The 13,415-nt window shown below is 42.9% G+C and overlaps 1 protein-coding gene and 28 non-coding genes across 32 annotated transcripts in view; 1 reads left to right on the top strand and 28 right to left on the bottom strand.

The window, feature by feature from the left end:
- The window catches only part of LOC145903558 (complement receptor type 1-like), a 63,416-nt gene extending 50,596 nt beyond the window's left edge, over nucleotides 1–12,820 (top strand). For 3 of the 4 annotated variants that reach the window (XM_082991650.1, XM_082991651.1, XM_082991648.1), the window contains 20 exons: nucleotides 4,214–4,390; nucleotides 4,657–4,833; nucleotides 5,534–5,713; nucleotides 6,142–6,318; nucleotides 6,464–6,584; nucleotides 6,643–6,764; nucleotides 7,132–7,301; nucleotides 7,652–7,802; nucleotides 7,878–7,945; nucleotides 8,102–8,161; nucleotides 8,237–8,317; nucleotides 8,585–8,641; nucleotides 8,979–8,996; nucleotides 9,807–9,860; nucleotides 10,109–10,180; nucleotides 10,245–10,353; nucleotides 11,332–11,450; nucleotides 11,673–11,745; nucleotides 11,816–11,884; nucleotides 12,135–12,820. In XM_082991650.1, coding sequence (XP_082847776.1) covers nucleotides 4,214–4,390; nucleotides 4,657–4,833; nucleotides 5,534–5,713; nucleotides 6,142–6,318; nucleotides 6,464–6,584; nucleotides 6,643–6,764; nucleotides 7,132–7,301; nucleotides 7,652–7,802; nucleotides 7,878–7,945; nucleotides 8,102–8,161; nucleotides 8,237–8,317; nucleotides 8,585–8,641; nucleotides 8,979–8,996; nucleotides 9,807–9,860; nucleotides 10,109–10,180; nucleotides 10,245–10,353; nucleotides 11,332–11,450; nucleotides 11,673–11,745; nucleotides 11,816–11,884; nucleotides 12,135–12,241 — 2,162 coding nt within the window. In that variant the 3' untranslated portion in view covers nucleotides 12,242–12,820. The remainder of the gene's footprint in view (nucleotides 1–4,213; nucleotides 4,391–4,656; nucleotides 4,834–5,533; nucleotides 5,714–6,141; nucleotides 6,319–6,463; nucleotides 6,585–6,642; nucleotides 6,765–7,131; nucleotides 7,302–7,651; nucleotides 7,803–7,877; nucleotides 7,946–8,101; nucleotides 8,162–8,236; nucleotides 8,318–8,584; nucleotides 8,642–8,978; nucleotides 8,997–9,806; nucleotides 9,861–10,108; nucleotides 10,181–10,244; nucleotides 10,354–11,331; nucleotides 11,451–11,672; nucleotides 11,746–11,815; nucleotides 11,885–12,134) is intronic. The other variant, XM_082991649.1, reaches the window with a different exon arrangement.
- Nucleotides 31–102, bottom strand: Trnag-ucc (transfer RNA glycine (anticodon UCC)). Its single transcript has one exon. It is a non-coding gene; the product is annotated as a tRNA-Gly (tRNA).
- On the bottom strand, nucleotides 170–241 carry Trnag-ucc (transfer RNA glycine (anticodon UCC)). Its single transcript has one exon. It is a non-coding gene; the product is annotated as a tRNA-Gly (tRNA).
- Nucleotides 310–381, bottom strand: Trnag-ucc (transfer RNA glycine (anticodon UCC)). The gene has a single exon. It is a non-coding gene; the product is annotated as a tRNA-Gly (tRNA).
- On the bottom strand, nucleotides 449–520 carry Trnag-ucc (transfer RNA glycine (anticodon UCC)). Its single transcript has one exon. It is a non-coding gene; the product is annotated as a tRNA-Gly (tRNA).
- Nucleotides 662–733, bottom strand: Trnag-ucc (transfer RNA glycine (anticodon UCC)). The gene has a single exon. It is a non-coding gene; the product is annotated as a tRNA-Gly (tRNA).
- Trnag-ucc (transfer RNA glycine (anticodon UCC)) lies at nucleotides 801–872 on the bottom strand. The gene has a single exon. It is a non-coding gene; the product is annotated as a tRNA-Gly (tRNA).
- Trnag-ucc (transfer RNA glycine (anticodon UCC)) lies at nucleotides 940–1,011 on the bottom strand. Its single transcript has one exon. It is a non-coding gene; the product is annotated as a tRNA-Gly (tRNA).
- On the bottom strand, nucleotides 1,078–1,149 carry Trnag-ucc (transfer RNA glycine (anticodon UCC)). The gene has a single exon. It is a non-coding gene; the product is annotated as a tRNA-Gly (tRNA).
- Trnag-ucc (transfer RNA glycine (anticodon UCC)) lies at nucleotides 1,291–1,362 on the bottom strand. Its single transcript has one exon. It is a non-coding gene; the product is annotated as a tRNA-Gly (tRNA).
- Trnag-ucc (transfer RNA glycine (anticodon UCC)) lies at nucleotides 1,430–1,501 on the bottom strand. Its single transcript has one exon. It is a non-coding gene; the product is annotated as a tRNA-Gly (tRNA).
- On the bottom strand, nucleotides 1,569–1,640 carry Trnag-ucc (transfer RNA glycine (anticodon UCC)). The gene has a single exon. It is a non-coding gene; the product is annotated as a tRNA-Gly (tRNA).
- On the bottom strand, nucleotides 1,708–1,779 carry Trnag-ucc (transfer RNA glycine (anticodon UCC)). The gene has a single exon. It is a non-coding gene; the product is annotated as a tRNA-Gly (tRNA).
- On the bottom strand, nucleotides 1,849–1,920 carry Trnag-ucc (transfer RNA glycine (anticodon UCC)). Its single transcript has one exon. It is a non-coding gene; the product is annotated as a tRNA-Gly (tRNA).
- On the bottom strand, nucleotides 1,988–2,059 carry Trnag-ucc (transfer RNA glycine (anticodon UCC)). The gene has a single exon. It is a non-coding gene; the product is annotated as a tRNA-Gly (tRNA).
- Nucleotides 2,127–2,198, bottom strand: Trnag-ucc (transfer RNA glycine (anticodon UCC)). Its single transcript has one exon. It is a non-coding gene; the product is annotated as a tRNA-Gly (tRNA).
- On the bottom strand, nucleotides 2,266–2,337 carry Trnag-ucc (transfer RNA glycine (anticodon UCC)). Its single transcript has one exon. It is a non-coding gene; the product is annotated as a tRNA-Gly (tRNA).
- Trnag-ucc (transfer RNA glycine (anticodon UCC)) lies at nucleotides 2,406–2,477 on the bottom strand. The gene has a single exon. It is a non-coding gene; the product is annotated as a tRNA-Gly (tRNA).
- On the bottom strand, nucleotides 2,546–2,617 carry Trnag-ucc (transfer RNA glycine (anticodon UCC)). The gene has a single exon. It is a non-coding gene; the product is annotated as a tRNA-Gly (tRNA).
- Nucleotides 2,685–2,756, bottom strand: Trnag-ucc (transfer RNA glycine (anticodon UCC)). Its single transcript has one exon. It is a non-coding gene; the product is annotated as a tRNA-Gly (tRNA).
- On the bottom strand, nucleotides 2,825–2,896 carry Trnag-ucc (transfer RNA glycine (anticodon UCC)). Its single transcript has one exon. It is a non-coding gene; the product is annotated as a tRNA-Gly (tRNA).
- Trnag-ucc (transfer RNA glycine (anticodon UCC)) lies at nucleotides 2,966–3,037 on the bottom strand. The gene has a single exon. It is a non-coding gene; the product is annotated as a tRNA-Gly (tRNA).
- Trnag-ucc (transfer RNA glycine (anticodon UCC)) lies at nucleotides 3,105–3,176 on the bottom strand. The gene has a single exon. It is a non-coding gene; the product is annotated as a tRNA-Gly (tRNA).
- Trnag-ucc (transfer RNA glycine (anticodon UCC)) lies at nucleotides 3,245–3,316 on the bottom strand. The gene has a single exon. It is a non-coding gene; the product is annotated as a tRNA-Gly (tRNA).
- Trnag-ucc (transfer RNA glycine (anticodon UCC)) lies at nucleotides 3,384–3,455 on the bottom strand. The gene has a single exon. It is a non-coding gene; the product is annotated as a tRNA-Gly (tRNA).
- Nucleotides 3,524–3,595, bottom strand: Trnag-ucc (transfer RNA glycine (anticodon UCC)). Its single transcript has one exon. It is a non-coding gene; the product is annotated as a tRNA-Gly (tRNA).
- Trnag-ucc (transfer RNA glycine (anticodon UCC)) lies at nucleotides 3,664–3,735 on the bottom strand. The gene has a single exon. It is a non-coding gene; the product is annotated as a tRNA-Gly (tRNA).
- Trnag-ucc (transfer RNA glycine (anticodon UCC)) lies at nucleotides 3,803–3,874 on the bottom strand. The gene has a single exon. It is a non-coding gene; the product is annotated as a tRNA-Gly (tRNA).
- On the bottom strand, nucleotides 3,941–4,012 carry Trnag-ucc (transfer RNA glycine (anticodon UCC)). The gene has a single exon. It is a non-coding gene; the product is annotated as a tRNA-Gly (tRNA).
- Nucleotides 12,821–13,415: the final 595 nt, after the last annotated feature.

The following is a 13,415-nucleotide window of genomic DNA, read 5'->3' as shown; positions in this document are numbered from 1 at the left end:
CAGTTGGACAAACGCAAAACAAATAATAATTGCGTCGACCGGGAGTCGAACCCGGAACTAGTGCTTGGAAGGCACCAATGCTAACCGTTACACCATCGACGCCCTCTCTGCAGAGCCAGGTCTGAGTGTAGGAAAAATGCAGTTGGACAAACGCAAAACAAATAATAATTGCGTCGACCGGGAGTCGAACCCGGAACTAGTGCTTGGAAGGCACCAATGCTAACCGTTACAACATCGACGCCCTCTCTGCAAGAGCCAGGTCTGAGTGTAGGAAAAATGCAGTTGGACAAACGCAAAACAAATAATAATTGCGTCGACCGGGAGTCGAACCCGGAACTAGTGCTTGGAAGGCACCAATGCTAACCGTTACACCATCGACGCCCTCTCTGCAGAGCCAGGTCTGAGTGTAGGAAAAATGCAGTTGGACAAACGCAAAACAAATAATAACTGCGTCGACCGGGAGTCGAACCCGAAACTAGTGCTTGGAAGGCACCAATGCTAACCGTTACACCATCGACGCCCTCTCTGCAAGAGCAAGGTCTGAGTGAGGAAAAATGCAGTTGGACAAACGCAAAACCAAAAATAATTGCGTCGACCGGGAGTCGAACCAGGTCTGAGTGTCGGAAAAATGCAGTTGGACAAACGCAAAACAAATAATAATTGCGTCGACCGGGAGTCGAACCCGGAACTAGTGCTTGGAAGGCACCAATGCTAACCGTTACACCATCGACGCCCTCTCTGCAGAGCCAGGTCTGAGTGTAGGAAAAATGCAGTTGGACAAACGCAAAACAAATAAGAATTGCGTCGACCGGGAGTCGAACCCGGAACTAGTGCTTGGAAGGCACCAATGCTAACCGTTACGCCATCGACGCCCTCTCTGCAAGAGCAAGGTCTGAGTGAGGAAAAATGCATTTGGACAAACACAAAACCAAAAATAATTGCGTCGACCGGGAGTCGAACCCGGAACTAGTGCTTGGAAGGCACCAATTCTAACCGTTACACCATCGACGCCCTCTCTGCAAGAGCAAGGTCTGAGTTAGGAAAAATGCATTGCACAAACGCAAAACAAATAATAATTGCGTCGACCGGGAGTCGAACCCGGAACTAGTGCTTGGAAGGCACCAATGCTAACCGTTACACCATCGACGCCCTCTCTGCAAGAGCAAGGTCTGAGTGAGGAAAAATGCAGTTGGACAAACGCAAAACCAAAAATAATTGCTTCGACCGGGAGTCGAACCAGGTCTGAGTGTAGGAAAAATGCAGTTGGACAAACGCAAAACAAATAATAATTGCGTCGACCGGGAGTCGAACCCGGAACTAGTGCTTGGAAGGCACCAATGCTAACCGTTACACCATCGACGCCCTCTCTGCAGAGCCAGGTCTGAGTGTAGGAAAAATGCAGTTGGACAAACGCAAAACAAATAATAGTTGCGTCGACCGGGAGTCGAACCCGGAACTAGTGCTTGGAAGGCACCAATGCTAACCGTTACACCATCGACGCCCTCTCTGCAGAGCCAGGTCTGAGTGTAGGAAAAATGCAGTTGGACAAACGCAAAACAAATAATAGTTGCGTCGACCGGGAGTCGAACCCGGAACTAGTGCTTGGAAGGCACCAATGCTAACCGTTACACCATCGACGCCCTCTCTGCAAGAGCAAGGTCTGAGTGAGGAAAAATGCATTTGGACAAACACAAAACCAAAAATAATTGCGTCGACCGGGAGTCGAACCCGGAACTAGTGCTTGGAAGGCACCAATGCTAACCGTTACACCATCGACGCCCTCTCTGCAAGAGCCAGGTCTGAGTGTGGGAAAAATGCAGTTGGACAAACGCAAAACAAAAAAATAATTGCGTCGACCGGGAGTCGAACCCGGAACTAGTGCTTGGAAGGCATCAATGCTAACCGTTACACCATCGACGCCCTCTCTGCAAGAGCAAGGTCTGAGTGAGGAAAAATGCAGTTGGACAAACGCAAAACCAAAAATAATTGCGTCGACCGGGAGTCGAACCAGGAACTAGTGCTTGGAAGGCACCAATGCTAACCGTTACACCATCGACGCCCTCTCCGCAACAGCAAGGTCTGAGTGAGGAAAAATGCAGTTGGACAAACGCAAAACCAAAAATAATTGCGTCGACCGGGAGTCGAACCAGGAACTAGTGCTTGGAAGGCACCAATGCTAACCGTTACACCATCGACGCCCTCTCTGCAGGAGCAAGGTCTGAGTGAGGAAAAATGCAGTTGGACAAACGCAAAACCAAAAATAATTGCGTCGACCGGGAGTCGAACCCGGAACTAGTGCTTGGAAGGCACCAATGCTAACCGTTACACCATCGACGCCCTCTCTGCAAGAGCAAGGTCCGAGTGTAGGAAAAATGCTGTTGGACAAACGCAAAACCAAAAATAATTGCGTCGACCGGGAGTCGAACCCGGAACTAGTGCTTGGAAGGCACCAATGCTAACCGTTACACCATCGACTCCCTCTCTGCAAGAGCAAGGTCTGAGTGTAGGAAAAATGCAGTTGGACAAACGCAAAACCAAAAATAATTGCGTCGACCGGGAGTCGAACCCGGAACTAGTGCTTGGAAGGCACCAATGCTAACCGTTACACCATCGACGCCCTCTCTGCAGGAGCAAGGTCTGAGTAAGGAAAAATGCAGTTGGACAAACGCAAAACCAAAAATAATTGCGTCGACCGGGTGTCAAACCCGGAACTAGTGCTTGGAAGGCACCAATGCTAACCGTTACACCATCGACGCCCTCTCTGCAAGAGCAAGGTCTGAGTGTAGGAATAATGCTGTTGGACAAACGCAAAACCAAAAATAATTGTGTCGACCGGGAGTCGAACCCGGAACTAGTGCTTGGAAGGCACCAATGCTAACCGTTACACCATCGACGCCCTCTCTGCAGGAGCAAGGTCTGAGTGTAGGAAAAATGCAGTTGGACAAACGCAAAACAAAAAAATATTTGCGTCGACCGGGAGTCGAACCCGGAACTAGTGCTTGGAAGGCACCAATGCTAACCGTTACACCATCGACGCCCTCTCTGCAAGAGCCAGGTCTGAGTGAAGAAAAATGCAGTTGGACAAACACAAAACCAAAAATAATTGCGTCGACCGGGAGTCGAACCCGGAACTAGTGCTTGGAAGGCACCAATGCTAACCGTTACACCATCGACTCCCTCTCTGCAAGAGCAAGGTCTGAGTGTAGGAAAAATGCAGTTGGACAAACGCAAAACCAAAAATAATTGCGTCGACCGGGAGTCGAACCCGGAACTAGTGCTTGGAAGGCACCAATGCTAACCGTTACACCATCGACGCCCTCTCTGCAGTAGCAAGGTCTGAGTGAGGAAAAATGCAGTTGGACAAACGCAAAACCAAAAATAATTGCGTCGACCGGGTGTCGAACCCGGAACTAGTGCTTGGAAGGCACCAATGCTAACCGTTACACCATCGACGCCCTCTCTGCAAGAGCAAGGTCTGTGTGTAGGAATAATACTGTTGGACAAACGCAAAACCAAAAATAATTGCGTCGACCGGGAATCGAACCCGGAACTAGTGCTTGGAAGGCACCAATGCTAACCGTTACACCATCGACGCGCTCTCTGCAAGAGCAAGGTCTGAGTGTAGGAAAAATGCTGTTGGACAAACGCAAAACCAAAAATAATTGCGTCGACCGGGAGTCGAATCCGGAACTAGTGCTTGGAAGGCACCAATGCTAACCGTTACACCATCGACGCCCTCTCTGCAAGAGCAAGGTCTGAGTGAGGAAAAATGCAGTTGGACAAACGCAAAACCAAAAATAATTGCGTCGACCGGGAGTCGAACCCGGAACTAGTGCTTGGAAGGCATCAATGCTAACCGTTACACCATCGACGCCCTCTCTGCAGAGCAAGGTCTGAGTGAGGAAAAATGCAGTTGGACAAATGCAAAACCAAAAATAATTGCGTCGACCGGGAGTCGAACCCGGAACTAGTGCTTGGAAGGCACCAATGCTAACCGTTACACCATCGACGCCCTCTCTGCAGAGCAAGGTCTGAGTGAGGAAAAATGCAGTTGGACAAATGCAAAACCAAAAATAATTGCGTCGACCGGGAGTCGAACCAGGAACTAGTGCTTGGAAGGCATCAATGCTAACCGTTACACCATCGAACTTATTTCGTGGAAATGATATAAAGCGATGTTAACCTTTGTTTGAATAATGTTTTTTATTTTTAGGAATTTCTTGTCCCGATTTGGACTCCATCACTTTTGGCTCCATTCGTTGTGTGGATGGCTTTAGATTTAACAGCGTTTGTACCTATGTATGCGACCGTGGCTTCGATTTGACTGGAACGGCAACCAGAAAGTGCCTTTCCTCTGCCGAATGGTCCAACAGCATTCCTGTCTGTGAACGTAAGTTTATGTCCTGTTTTTGGTTTGTTTTTTGCGCTTAAACATGTTGTAAACAAAATTTTTCTTTTTGTGGCTTGTTTATGCATTATGTGTTCTGTTGATTCCTGTGTTAATTTGTTCGATCTCTGTTCTCCACTTAACCGTTTTGGTTGAAAAGTTTGTGACACCATTTAACAAAATGCTTTGTCTGTATCTAACGACGCTCCTGCTTGGATTTGTATCAAGATCAACGCGTCGAAAATTTACCCTGCATTGTTCTATTCCAGGAGTTTTGTGTCCCGAACTGCAAGCGCCTGCGAACGGAGAAATCGAATGCACGGAAGGCAATATGTCAGGAAGCTCGTGCACTCTCACTTGCAACGATTGCTACTTCAACAGGGATGTGAGAACGAGGAGATGTCGATCTGACGGCAGATGGTCGGGTGACGAATTCCAGTGCGAAAGTGAGTTGATCGTTGAAATGTTCATAATTTGAAGCTTTCAGAAGTTTTAAATTGAAGTCAGCTCGTTTTATTATACACATAGAAAAATCAATTTCGCCTGCAATGGCTTGCTCAGTTCCTTATTAAAATAGATTCTATTATATTTCTTTCTGTGTGTATAATAAAACCATCTAACTTCAATCTGAAACTTCTGAAAGTTTCAAATTATTGACTTTCTATCGGGATAAATTGCTGTCGCTGGTTGTAATAACAATGCTCATTAGAGGGATAGATTCTGGCAAAACCAAGGAACCAGTCGTTGAAATGTTGTAATGAATGTTCGTATTGCGATCTTCAGGCATTGAATCTTTTATTTTGACCAACATTAGTAATAAAGAAATTTTAGAAACGTAGGCGACACCCATTTAATTAAATACTAATGCTTGAAAATATTTATATAAGGCAAAAATAAACGTATATATCGAATTGTGTCCTGTCGTACTTTTGTATGGGTCCTAATCATCTACATTGAGTATATTTGTATTTTTGCAAATCTAATTCGAAAACTTTTATAATTTGCATCTTTTTTCTGATCATTGGCATTTCTTTTTTTATCCCCATAGGAAACATGCAAAAACGCAAATTAATATTTTGACGATAAATATGGACATGGAGCCTAACTTCCTAACCATTCACTAAAATTTAACCAAATTGTTTTCAGTGAGTACCTGCCCAGAACTTCGCATTCCACGCAACGGTGCCCTGGATTGTGGTAACGGAGTAAACGAATGTGGAACCACATGCCTGGCTACCTGTAACGATGGATACAAGCTTGAGGGAGATGCTTCGAGGACTTGTGATCAGCAGAATAGGTGGACGGGCAGAGCAGTAAAGTGTGTCAGTAAGTAACAGGAATTTACGTATGCCAGCTCATGTAAATTATTAAGTATCACTGTTCCGAAAAGTTATTTACAATGGCTATTTTCTTTCTCATTTTGGTGTTTATAATCTCAGTTGATCGCAGGACACTACAGTTCACGTTAGTTACCAATTTAAGCTTTCCTTGGTAATCATAGTCATTATCAGGAATTAACGAAAACAAACCTAGCGTGTGGTTTTGAGATGTCCAACGACCCCAACCCATTGGACGCATCGATAAACGCAAAACTGTTAACAGTTTATTTGAGTTATGTTTTTCCAAGTTTGATACGACTTTTGGTTTGAACTCTGTTCCTCGCGACTTGTGGTAATAGTCACTGGTAAAAAACCCGTATGTAACTTCGTAGAATTGTGGTTATGTCAGCCCTAATGTGAGACTTCACTTTGTAGAGGCGAGTTGCGACGAACTGAACGTTAATGAAGATGTGATTGCGACTTGCTCGGACGGATCTAACATCGGCAGCAACTGCACGTTTACATGCCAAGATGAAGGAACCTTGCTTGGATCGCATTTCCGCGTATGTCAGGATAACGGTAGATGGAGCAACTCCAATCCAGTGTGCAGAGGTAAGTGTTGGCTTTTTTCAACTGTACTCTGAACTTCTTCCGTTACATATTTTCTAAATTTAAAATTCAAAAAATTTAAAGTCTAAATTGAAACTTGACGTCGCAGTGAAATAATTTGTGTATTTGAACGTGGTTTACCTTGCAGCTTGCAAAACTGCCGTAAGCGACGTTCTCTTCATCATTGATGGCAGTTGGTCAGTGGGTACTGTGAACTTTGGCAAAGTAAAAGACTTTCTCAAAGCGCTTGTTGAACCCTTCCAAGTTGGGTAAGGATGAGTGTTTTTCGTATATTCAATGGATCGGCAATGGTTCCCGTTTTTTAAGGTGGGACAACAGCCGATTTGGCGTGATCCAGTATTCGGATGATCCCAGAGTTGAATTCTATATGAATGAACATTTTACCGTCACCGATGTTTTGAATGCCATTGACGCCATTCCTTACAAAGGTACAAATGAAATAGTTTTAATCTGTCGTCGAACTTCTTTCAAAATCACAGACATCCACAAATAAAGATATTGTTGACATGGTGACCAACCTCTGTTTTAAGCATCCTTGTAAAAAGATCAGATGGTTGCAAGTCAATAACCTTTAATATGAGCTACTTCGATTTGCCTCTTGTAACAAGTAAAGGCACAAATTTGATAGTGCTTGTTAGTATTTGGGCTCAAAATTGTAGAGTAAAAATACGTTGTATCTGGGGTTGTATGACACTGGATTTAAAGGCTTACAACAAAAAGCTTTCGCTTTTGAACTTACAACACAAGAGTTAAATAGATAACAAACCGGTTCATACACAAACCATGTTCTTACAGGCGGCAACACCAACACGGGGTTGGCGATTTCGTTCAGTTTGATAAACGCTCTCACCCCCGCCACCGGCGCCCGTCCTTACGTGAATAAAGTTGCCGTGGTTTTGACTGACGGTAGAAGCCAGGATGAGGTCGGTAACCCGGCCCGACAACTCCGACAAGCTGGAGTGAAGGTAATCGATTGTGATATTCCCAATGTATAATGTTACATTTAAACGTCAGAGTGTAGGTAAAGGGTGCTATTTAATTTTTGTTCTGTTTTTTGTTTCTTTGTTTGGACACTTTTTTCTGTGGTAGCAGGTGACTATATGAATAAAAAATTTGCAATGTTTTATATGCATAGAAAATTGGAAGGAATGTCATTTGTGAATAAAATGCCCGAATATTGTGATTATCTAAAGTCAAAACTGTTATTTAAGCATGAACAGCAAAGTTTCTTTTGCTAAATGAAATATTGGCTGTATTATCACCATTTAAAGTGTTAAAACACAAATAAATGCAGATAATTTCTTTGTAAATACAGGTGATATCGGTGGGCGTCGGTGACGCAGATTACCAGGAACTTCGACAAATGGCGTCACCACCTTACGAGTCATCTGTGTTCCAAGCCGAAGATTACGACTCGATTGGCGACATCCAAACTTCCCTTGCTGCAAAACTGTGCGAATCTAAAGGTACATTTTCAGTGAATGATGACAGTTAAACATAATAAAATCAAAACGACATCACTAATTGCTTGATTATTGCAGTGGCTCCCAGCGACTTGTGTGGATGTCCTGCTGGACCGCCAGGACCACAGGGTCCTGCTGGAAGCATGGTAAGCAGCACGGATCAGGGTTTGAGTAATGATGTTTTTAACATGAAAATGATACAGAACAAAAAGGATTTATGCACAGGACATTATTGAGAAGAGTTATAACATAGCTATAATTTTTAGATGTTTCACTTCATAAAAAGAATATTTTCAACGTAGGGTCGACCTGGAGAGTCGGTGAAAGGAGCAAAAGGAGACGCTTTCAGTGTGGTCCACATCGTAAGTTTCTTGCTAACTTCTTAGGAGTCACAAACTCCACGCTTGTTGCTTACCTCGTTTGTGTATTTTGTACAGAACTATGAAGATCAAACCATCACAGCTCGCAATGGTGACGGCAGCGTTGTAGATGTAGACGCGCCAGCAGGATTGGCAGCGGTACGTTGTTCATGTTAAAATTGCAAAGTGTCTTTTTGTTCATGTACGGTCAAACTTAAATTAAATTTCCCACCTGATTCAGTGTTGAATACAGAAAAATTTAAAGACGAAAGTTTTTCCATGTAACTGCAAAAATTAGGCATAAGAAGTCAAATATGTTTCTTAGAAAACGAATTACATATCTTTTCATCTTATTCTTTGGTGTGAGTGATTAGTTTATTGAAAAATTACTGATCACTTGCTGTATTTTTTCATAAATGTTTATAGGGCAGAAACGGCGATGGTCGCTCCTTCTTCGCCATGATGGGACCTCCTGGACCACCGGTATGATTCACCTAGCCACTAAATCACCAACAGTCTTGCATTACGCTTGAAATATCATTTACTTCAGGTGGCTCCGTTGCCTGGCTTGTTGTCGCTAAAAGTGACGTATGCGCATGCTGTGCATTGCTGTAATGTTAAACCATATGGTTATTGTTAGTTTGTATGCTACAAGCACGTTTGGTTCGTGCCATGTTCACCGTACAGGACGCTTTGGTCGCACTTTGTCATCGCTAATTTTTGAATGCCTTTTATGTTATGCCTGCTGCTTTCGCTGTGGTGTAAACGATGCTGCGTCTGTCATCTCAACCATCAAACGGCACGTGGCACGTGGTAACAGGGACGAGCTGGTCTACCGGTAAGCATCCGTCACACATGTCGCATCTTCATACTTATATACTATATTGTGTTGCACTTGAGTAGTACTACCACTCAATACGTCTGATATAAAAACATGACCCGCTTTGTTTTATGTGCATTTAAATGCTGGTTTTACTATAATTCTAGTTTCCAATTGAATATCAAATGCTGCAGACCAGGCTATTGCTTTGACCTTTTATAATATCATCAGTGCACCTTTGGTGTCTATATACTAGTGTTTCCCGGCCGGTGGTACGCGAACCACTAGTGGTATGCGAGCGCCTTTCTGTAATTGCGGATGTAGTTCGAATTTAAAAAGTCGTAAGTGATCACAAAATGTTTGTTACTTCATCCCCTAGGTTACTTTGTAACACTCAACTAGGTGGTACGCGTCCATATTTTTTTAACTCCAAGTAGTGCGCAACCACAAAAAGGGTTGGGAATCACTGCTATATACTAATATGTCAAAACAGTTGCCCTGTCTGTAACTAACTAAAATACATTTTTATACAAGTATAAGTTTGAGATGTTGAGCAAATGAAAAAATAGACACCTTATCTTTGTTATATTTAATTCCATTTTTAGCAATTGTTTTGTTTATATTATTTCGGTGATACTTTAACTGTGCATGTATTAGTGTGCTTTTGGTTGCACGTTGGAAGGTGGGTAGCAGCAGCGTTGTATTATGACTTTTTGTTTGCGTAAGTGCACGTAGCCTACATAAGTGCTGTTGATTCATATGCCTGTTGTTTTGTAATGACCTGCACGTGTCTGTTGGACCCCAATTATCATGTCCATGGATATTTAGGGTCAAGATGGAAGTCCTGGACCTACAGGACCGGCCGGACCCGAAGGCAAAGAGGTAATGAACTACTGCATTGTATTCTCTTTTAAACGTGCATTACAATGCCGTGAAGCTTTAACGGTCTGTTTGGATCACACATTTTAACAAATATTTAGTGCTGTTGCTGCTAGGCATATTATATTTTAATAATCTGTCCCTTTGGCACAAACGTCGGACAACATAAGTTTCGTTAATTGGGTCAGAAGGACAGATTACTAAAACAAAAAAATACATATTTTAACGTTTTTATTTTTTGGGAACTTTAGGGATTGCCAGGAAAGCGCGGTCCACGCGGGGTAAGAGGTGACGACGGAATTGACGGATTGAACGGACAACCAGTAAGTGTTATACAATTTTTTACCACTTGCTCACAATATTTAACAAAACATTGACGTGTAACAGGGACCACCAGGGGCCCCCGCACCAGCATCTCGCCCGGCTGGAATGTCCTCGAAGGAAAAGAGGAACTTGATGGCCACTTTGGAGGGAACCGCAAGACGATATGCTGAAAGTAAGTCAAAATCATGGTTTCGAAAAATTAAATGTAATTGGGTGTATTTTGTTCAACGTGAAATGCCCCTGGGACAGACAATGCGTGTAAGACTTGTTCCAATACATATTTACAGTGAAACCAAGTCCCCACGAGCAGGGGTGTGCAGTCGCTGCAGCGCACCAGTTAACAAACCAGTCTGCTCATATATAGCAAACGTAAGCTCGCGATCACATGGTTTACTTCGAAACAAATGGATTTTAATCAATATTACTGGTTTCTATACCTGTAATTCACGTGACTACTAAAAAATATCCTTGCACCGGCACATTTTTTTTTCTTTCAACGGCCCCAGTGGAAGCAATGGGGTTAAAATAGTGATCGTTTTTCCAACAGCAAATTTAATTGGTTTTGTTTTTTTTTAAAAAAAAGTGTATGTACATTTGCCGAGTGAAAACGACTGCGAAAAATGTCACATATTGTTTTGTTCCAATGCTTTCATTATTTAATTACAACTCTATAGTGTTGTTTAACGGTCGGTCTCTTACTGAAACAGTGCACCAGGAAATACTATACCGTAGCCTATTTACTCAATTGTAAGCCGCGGCTTATAAACTTTTTTAACCTACCATTTGTGATGCTTACAATTGATGACTGCTTAAATTCGAGGGCGGCTTACATTATTTAATGTCACGCCGATATTTCGTCTGCGCTCTGTGATTTGCGGAACCATCAACTCGCTCCATTGTACCAGTATGTTTTATCGCCCAAGGTTGTCAGCGTATCTCACAATTTTAAACGACAGATTTGTTGACTATTATTGTTGTTGGGCACCTAAGTTTGCCTTTAACATTACAATCGAGTATTATACGGTAGTTATAGACAAGAGACTGACACGGTTCATCGAATAAATTGAATTATTTGATTACTAATAATAAAATTACGTGTAGTTTCTGTTTGATTTATTATTGTACTAATTCACACCGTTTCTTCCGGCAGTTGAGGTTCGGAAGATGGTGGAGATGAACGAAGCGTCAGATCGGGTGAATCGACCCCCCAGGCAAATCAGGAATGGGCAACCGGGACCGCCTGGCCCCCCAGGACCACCGGGACCTCAGGTAAAATAAGTGGATGGGCAAAATCTGTTAAAAATCACAGTAATGTATGTTATGCTAAATGGTAATCTGATTTTATGTTGAATGAGTTTTTTGAAAGCCATGAGACGATTGCCACCGTTTCTTTACCTTTTTATGATGAAGTATTTTTAAGAGAGAATTATGAGAAATATAGATTGTTGAGATTGTAGAGTTAGACATTTAAACGAAAACAATTTTCAACAGGGATTTGAAGGGCGAGTTGGCCCTCAAGGACCACCAGGACCAGTTGGGCCTAAAGGCAGCAGGGGACTTGAGGGTATGTCACGCTTATGTATTCACGTTTTTACTAAATATGGTTTTCTAATTTTATTTTACATGTTGTTTAGGACCAATAGGCGACAAAGGAGGCAAAGGTGCCCCTGGCATGGGAGTTCCAGGACCACAAGGACCAAGAGGTTACAGTTGCATTTATGTACACACTTTACTAAATTAGAGATACTAATGTAGTATAAAAAATCAACTAAATTGTGAGACTTCTTCTGCACCTGCTTTAAACTCATAATTTTACAAAAAAACTGTCGCCCTCAAGTCGTTTGTGTTTTGTACATCGGTAATTTCCGACCAGGTATATCGCAATTCACAATGCACCGAAAAACGAATTCGTGTCGGCGTGATTAAGAAATACGAACCCTGTTTTTTTCACAGGAGTTCGTGGCAAAAAGGGGGTTGGAAAACGGGGTCCCCCTGGTCCACGGGGACCCCCCGGCAAAGCTGGAAGAACCATCTACAGAAATGGAAACGGAGTAAACTGACCATATGAACACTCCTAGAGTTCTCCCACCATTTCCGTGGCTTTCCCAAGTTCCTTTCATCAAGTTTCCAACGTTTCTCTCCTTACTATCTCTGCTGACCGCTGTGTTTTTTATTCAGCGCATTTTGGCCGCTTGTATAATATATAAAAAAACGTGCGTATTCGGCTGTACATCCATACCAGTCACTTGCCAGAGTAGCCTTTTACCTATTCAGCATTCGAACGGGCCACGCCTCGCGCTCGGCTGTTCGCTCCGACGACTTATAGTCAATGCTTTTTCGGTTACTAACTGTTCTAATTCGTGTTTGCTGGCATCATCCAACTCTTCGTCACTGCATATCGTCTTATCTCCGGTTAACACGATACGATTTGCAGTATGTCGAAGGTCTGTGTGTTGTGTTATACCATAAGGCTTCAGTTCCTTTCTCGGTAATTCCATTTGTCGCCCATGCTACGATTTTTCAAACCATTAGCCAACAAAATAAGCTACAGATAGAAAATAAGCTGTATAGTCATAGTGGTAATTTGCTAAGATGTGGTACCTCGTATTGTAGTACAAATAAACCCACCCCACCATCTACGTCGTCTTGTGGTGTTAGAAACGAAAATGGCGCTTGAGACAGCAAGGAGAGAACTTACGGACAAGGAGTGATATTTTGTTATTCACAGAAAAAAATTGATCAAGGCAGAATAGGATTGGAGATTTCCATTTAGACTGTGGCTTATACGTTTGCAAATTCTTTTCGAAATGTTTGGTAATGTGTTAGTGTCGTATTTTAAGCAATGTGTGCTGACTCCATGGTTATGATGTAACGGGACGAATCATGTTAATGATGTCATGACAAAAACGCGATACGTGAACTAATACGCAGGGCAAGGATACGGCGTTGTACCATTATATTGATAGAGTCAAAGTACACCATGAAACATCAAATTTTGGCTGAAAGGTCGGCGAAACCTTTTTAACACAAGGTCAACGTCCGCCCTCTGTTCACAGATTTTCAGCTCAAGTACCGCAAACTGCTTGTACCAACCGATATCCCGCGCCACCTGCATTCGCAAACTTTACTTAATCATAAACCAATAGCGACCCTGGACTCGGAACTGCCGTGAGCGTATTTTAATCGACACAGCAAGTGCTTTGTTAAGTTGCAGAGGCTGCAAATTGTTGACTA

Source organism: Ascidia mentula, chromosome 5 (assembly GCF_947561715.1).
Source record: "Ascidia mentula chromosome 5, kaAscMent1.1, whole genome shotgun sequence".
Taxonomy (NCBI): Eukaryota; Metazoa; Chordata; class Ascidiacea; order Phlebobranchia; family Ascidiidae; genus Ascidia; species Ascidia mentula.
This window is presented reverse-complemented; position numbering and strand designations above follow the sequence as displayed.